The sequence below is a fragment of the Halyomorpha halys genome, unplaced genomic scaffold (genome assembly GCF_000696795.3).
Source record: "Halyomorpha halys isolate HHAL.00 unplaced genomic scaffold, Hhal_1.1 Scaffold254.1, whole genome shotgun sequence".
Classification (NCBI taxonomy): domain Eukaryota; kingdom Metazoa; phylum Arthropoda; class Insecta; order Hemiptera; family Pentatomidae; genus Halyomorpha; species Halyomorpha halys.
Window position 1 is genome coordinate 432435 of NW_027109499.1, and position 6824 is coordinate 439258.

At 29.1% G+C, this 6824-nt stretch overlaps 1 protein-coding gene across 1 annotated transcript in view; it reads right to left on the bottom strand.

Moving 5' to 3' along the window:
• Positions 1 to 83: 83 nt before the first annotated feature.
• LOC136795045 (zinc finger X-chromosomal protein-like) overlaps positions 84 to 6824 on the bottom strand; it is a 7823-nt gene continuing 1082 nt past the window's right edge. Inside the window, exons 2-6 of the mRNA XM_067047691.1 lie at positions 6498 to 6551; positions 3209 to 3259; positions 589 to 669; positions 182 to 483; positions 84 to 89 (exon numbers count right to left, since the gene is read on the bottom strand). Coding sequence (XP_066903792.1) covers positions 84 to 89; positions 182 to 483; positions 589 to 669; positions 3209 to 3259; positions 6498 to 6551 — 494 coding nt within the window. The remainder of the gene's footprint in view (positions 90 to 181; positions 484 to 588; positions 670 to 3208; positions 3260 to 6497; positions 6552 to 6824) is intronic.

Here is a 6824-nt window from a genome sequence, read left to right on the forward strand (position 1 = left end):
TTCTTACAGTTTTGTAATCACAATAAGGACATTGATGAGGCTTCTCACCCGTGTGGCGTTGCATTATATGTAATTTTAATCTATCACTTCTTAAAGTTATATATTCACAATAAGGACATTGATGAGGCTTCCCACTAGTATGACGGCTCTTCATATGTAATTTTAATTTATCACTTCTTACTGATTTGTAATCACAGGGAGGACATTGACGAGGCTTCTCATCAGTATGATGGTGCATTGTATGTTTCTTTAATCTACCACTACTTACAGTTTTATAATCACAGTGAGGGCATTGATGAGGCTTCTCACCAGTATGTCGATACATTTCATGTAATTTTAATTTATCACTTCTTACAGCTTTGTAATCACAGTGAGGACACTGATGAGGCTTCTCACCCGTGTGGCGATGCATTATATGTAATTTTAATCTATCACTTCTTACAGTTTTATATTCACAATAAGGACAGTGATGAGGCTTCTTACCTGTATGATGGTACATTATATGTTTTCTTAATTTAAATAATCGGACAGTATTATAGTGACAGTGAAAACATTGAAAAATCTTCTGGGTTGTATTTTGAGAATTACATTTTTTAAAATCCATTTTCATCTTAGCTTTTAAAGCATAGTTATTGATAACTTCGATCTTATTAAAGGAATCCTCTTCACCTAAAAACAATATATTACATGTTTAAAAATAATAAATTCATAAAAAAATTGAAAGTATTTATTATTTAATGAATGATTATTTGTTTCAAACATTTTGTTAGTATCCCATATAGTGTTTTAGCTTAAACAATTATATGTATTTATTAGTATTTAGTACATAAAAGGTCATGGATGAAGCTGGGCTTATCCTGGGAATTTCTCGAAGTTCATTTTAGGAAATATAGTGGTAAAGGAACAGTCCAAAGCACGATGCTAATTGAGAATACTATAGGTTCCTGCCTCAGATTTTCTTTTTGGTGCAAAAAGCACAATACCAATAAAAATAAAACTTTTATAATATATTAAGGCGTAATTCTAGTATAAAGTAATTCTCTTGCTGAACTGGAAAGCAGAGACTTTCATGGCAGACCCCAGTATATGTACCATGACCGCATTTGGGTCAGAAAGAGGATGCACCATGATGAGAAGGACAGAGACCAATGGACTAGGTGAACTGAATGTACAACTCCAAGTATAATATAGTGGAGTGAAAGCAAAAGAAGAAATTTTCTAAAATATTAATCCTCCTACAAAGGAATGTGCTAGAATGATTACATTGTTCCAAAAATCCAACAGGGGAAACAATATTACAATTTAAAATAGTTGGAAAACCTTGTCTCCAATGAGCCGTAGCCGTACTGCCACTGAGGCAGTAGATGCCCAGAAGATGAAGGGTACTAGAAATTGACAGCATCACAAAACAGAGAAGACTGGCAATAAATCCCCTCTCTGGTATAAACTGGAATCCACATTCATTAATTCTTTTAGTTTCAGAACTAATATTCTTACATCCTTGTACACTCTTAATAACATCCAATGTGTTACCACAAAAGATCTTTATACTTTTAAATTAAATATATAATCTAATTGAAATGTCATTGATCCCTAGCTCAGGTGGTTAGGCACAGGGTAATCAATTTGAGATCTGCAGGTGGTGTTGGTTGACTTTTTTCATTGAGCGGCAGTCCCACAAAATGAAAACCTTGACTTCCCCACCATGGTTAAAATAGGTTGGTCACCAGTAGTTAACTGGGGCACTATAGGAACTCAAAGTGAGTCTTGGGCCGACGAAAGGGGAAAATAAAAAAAGTGTCTTGAAAAAAATATAAGTACAAATGGGAAAAAAAAGAGGGAAAGTAAAATATGCAAGGAAGTGATTTGTATTTCAGATTTGGATAGGAGGATGTGATCCTAGAACAATCCAACAATCGCTAAGAGAAATCTTTCCATTCTCTTTCATTTTGTCTATTTTATTTAAAGTAAAAAAAAAATTTGCTGATAAGTATCTGAAATGGCTATTAATTGTTTTAAAAAAAAGAATAAAAATAAAATATTTTTCACAGTAAAAATATTTCCCCCCAACTTTCAATTATTTAAAAAAAAACTATATCCAGACAAGACAAGTGCTAAAATTGACGACTTTGCCAACTGTAGCTAGGGGAATAAAAAATGTCATCTGTTCTTAAAATAAAAAAAATACTATAGGTTCCTGCCTCAGATTTTTTTTTTTTAATGCAAATAGCACAATAACAATAAAAATAAAACTTTTATAATATATTAAGGCTAGTAATTCTCTTGCTAAACTGGAAAGCAGAGGCTTTCATGGCAGACCCCAGTATATGTACCAAGACCGCATTTGGGTCAGTAAGAGGATGCACCATGATGAGAAGGACAGAGAGCTTCTTTCTATGACTTTTACTGGAAAGTAAAATATGCAAGGAAGTGATTTAGAATTTCAGATTTGGAGAGAAGGATGTGATCCCAGAACCAGAAACTATCGCTAAGAGAAATATTTCTATTCTCATTCATTTTGTCTAATTTCAATAATTATTTAAAGTAAATAAAAAAAAAATGCTGATAAGTATCTGCAATGGTTATTAATTTTTTAGAATAAGAATAAAAAAAAAAAAATACTTATTATAAAATACTTAGTAGTACATTCAATTAGCTTTAATTTGAGTTCTAACAGATATCTCTACGTCTAATAGTTCCTGAGATATAGTTTTGTAAATCAAAAAGCTTATCCAAACAACTAAGAATCAACATTTTATGAATTTATTTTGGCAAATATCATATAAACGACTACTCCTATGAAGATAAATGTTATAAACTACTTTATAATACACTCAACTAGGATTAATTTGAGTACTGACAGACATCTTTATGTTTAATTGTAGTAGGCAGACTGATCAATTTTGAATAGTAACTACAGAGTTTTCATTAAAGTAATAAAAAATTGTAATGAAAAAAAAATGTTTTTTTTTTTTCACTTCAGGCTCTCAGATCAAAACTCTTGATGTTAAGTGCTCTACTGTATATTTAGATATGTCAAAAATACAGCAATAAGAAAACCAAGATAGCCAAATGAGTTTGAAAGGAAAGTTCAATTGAAGAATAGATATAAAAAAGAAATAATTAAAAGTGTTACAGATAAAAATAAATGAGATAAAATGAAAGCTGATGTTTTTAAAAACCAGCTCAGTTAAGTAATGTGTCTCACCATCATCTGGGACGAGCACTTCTTTTTCTTCTTTCACATGGATAAGCCCATCTAAAGAAATATAAAAAATATTTTTAAAAAGTAAATCAAAAGAAACTGATCATTATTATATACTGAAATAATTTAGAAAGAAAATGTTAACTCATTTAAATGATGAAATGAGAAACAAAGTATTACAATATATTTATTTTCCTTGATCATAACTTAATTTCTAGATAACAATTACAACATAATTTAATGAAAAAATCAATTCACCATAATAAATTTGTGGTCCTTCTTCTTGTTTGATATTAAGCATGTGACCTGCAACAAAAATTTCAGACTTAAATGACAGAATACGAACAGTTAAACCAATGAATATACAATTCAATATATAGTATAAAACATATATCACTCACAATTATATGAAAGTATATGTAGTATGAGGCAATGCTAGTAGGTCTAATCAAGGGATAAAGGAAACAGAAATGTGAAATGATTTAGGATAATACAATATTATTATTTTTTTATTAACAATTTAAATGAATTTATACAAGAATGTAAATGAAGGAATATTTAATAGGAAATAAAGATTATTTACAATTGCATGAAAATATGTGTAGCATAAGGCAGAGCAAGTATGTGTACTGAAATGAAAATGGAAATGTGGTAATAAGAAGAAAGTGGAATATACAAACATTCAACCTGAGAGATAAACATGCTCAACGTGAACTAATTACAAACAAAAATAGAAGAGGAAATAGTCTAACCGCATAAGAGGAGAAAAAAAGAAGTTATTTCACACCAACTTTCCATTACTTCAATGAAAACTATATTCGATTTAGGGTCACAATTGATGGCTCTGGCAACCAAAGTAAGGAAGAAAATAAAATAGTAGCTGTCCCAGAAATAACAAAACATTCATTCTTAAATTCTCCCAAGTAATGAAAAAATTGTGAGTTATTATCTGCTTGAAAAAGGTTCTATTTTCAGGTGGACTAAATAAGGGATAAAGTAAATACTCAAGTATTAATGGTGAAGGCTCCCTAAAGTTTATTTTATTTGAGGAAAACCTAAAGTTGTTGTTTGCTTATCATCTGAAACTTCATATCGTCATCTAAACTCCCTGCAACACCAAAAAAATTCATAGAACACTATTTTAAGTAGAGTAAATTTTGTAAAATATGAGCTCTAATAGAGATTTTTATGTTCATTAGTTCTTGAGATACAATTTTTCAAAAAGTAAGTTATTTTTAAATAACGAAAAATACATAATTTTTGAATTAATTTTGGCAAATATCATGAAAACTACTGCTCCTACAAAGAAAAAAATTATTAACTATATTACAGTACATTCAACTAGCTTTAATTTGGGTCCAAGCAGGCATATGTATGAGTAATAGTTTTTAAGATATGATTTTATATAAACCACAAATTTTTCCTAACAAGGAGAAATTTCACGAATTTATTTCGGTGAATATCATGGAAACTCCTACTCCTCAATTGACATTTCCACATCATTCGTTAGAGTAGTAATTTCCATGATATTTCCAAAATAAATTCACTAAGTATTGATTTTTCTTTATTTGGAAAACAATTTTGTTATTTGATAAACTGTATCTTGGGAACAATTTAAAGTAAACAATTCTTGTTGGATGATATTCAATCCAATTTTTTAGTGTTGTAGATAGTTTTATAGAAATGTAGCTCTGAATGAAAAAAATTTTTTTTTCTTTATTATGTTCTGAAACAGCTGCTATTCTTATTTTCCTCCAAGTATGGTAGCCAGAGTCATTGAGAAGTAACTATATACTAGCTCTCATTAAAGCAATAAAAAATTGGGGTGAAATAATTCCTTCTTTTTCCAGAGCTCAAAGAATATAACTGATATACCTGATATTAATGATGTTGTGGTGGCATGATTAATGTCTTCAGCGGCAATAGTTGACGTTTGCAAAGAGAGTGTATGAAATGGGTTGCCACTGTTGAAATTATTATCAACATTTTTATTTCTTTAGTATATTTCTTTTAAATCTATTTTTAATTATAATTCATTTAAAGTTACATTATTTTACATTTGTTTCAGTGGCAAACTCATTTGAAACCTCACGCCATATGATCAATTACAATTAATTAATTATGAAGAACTTGTGTTGTTATCTAAAAACACTGAAAGTTATGTCAATATTAATTATGAATGTTTGTTATAAATGTCAAGTGTAAATATTGTTGTATTGACAAATAAAGAACGTAACTACAGAGCCATCTTTATCGTTACACAGGAACACGCACTAAAATGTAATAACTAAATTAAAACTGCTGCTAACTGGTAAGATAGAATTAAATTAAATTTAATTTATTTTTATTTTTTATATGTGTGTAAAGAAAAGATCTGTCTGATGTGCTCAAGAACATAATGGAGATAAATTGTTATGCTACATTTGTATGCATAAAAAATAATGACAATAATGGAAGTGGCTGTCTTTTCATCAATGAAGAAAATAATTAGTTGGATATTTTTACTAGTATTGCGTTTAGTAATTGAAGAGTCAAATAATCTAAAGTGTGGGAGGAACCTTCAGAGTGTAATAAAAACAAGAAAGTTTTGATTAACAAAGAGATATGAGTAAAGATCTAAGAGATAAAATGTAAACTTATAATTATATTATTTCAATTTCTTGAGACAAGGTAATTATTTATTGAATAAATCAAAACTTGTATCCTTTTTTGTCTCAACACTTTTTATTTTTCAACAGTCCAACGTTTCAGCCATTTTAGCCATCCTCAAGGACATTTCCAATTATAATTTCTTCCTCACATTAAATTTAGAATTACTTTTGCAGGCTATTCTGCCCAGGTCATTCATTAATTATAAGTTAAAAACCTTCAATTATAAAGTCTTCCTCACATTAAATTTAGAATTACTTTTGCAGGCTATTCTGCCCAGGTCATTCATTAATTATAAGTTAAAAACCTATTTTTTAAAATTTAAAATCATAAATATTTAATTCTTCTTATATAAAATTATCCACACAAAATCACTACCATATACACAAACCATTTATTGGTAAAAATAAAATAAATGGTTTGTGTATATGGTAGTGATTTTGTGTGGATAATTTTATATAAGAAGAATTAAATATTTATGATTTTAAATTTTGGCTAAAATGGCCAAAACGTTGGACTGTTGAAAAATAAAAAGTGTTGAGACAAAAAAGGATACAAGTTTTGATTTATTTAATAAATGTAAACTTATGTTTACTGACACAAGCCTGACCACTTAAAGGTTAGTAGAGTAAATGTTTCTCACCATTATCTGGAACAACCACTTCCTCTTCTTCTTCTTTCACATGGACAAGTCCATCTAAAGAGATATAAAAAAAGGAAATCAAAAGAATTGCTCAGTAATCAGTTGAGGAATTTGATAGGAAAATGTAAATTCAATTAAGTGATAAAGGGGAAAACAATTATTAGAATAAGTTAACTGATCATAATTGAATTTCAAGAGAGCAATTAAAACATCATTTAATGAAAAATTAATTCACCATCATAAATTTGTGGTCCTTCCTCTTTCTTGATATCCAGCATGTGACCTGCGACAAATACCGATAAATATTGAATCACCTGCCATTATTAT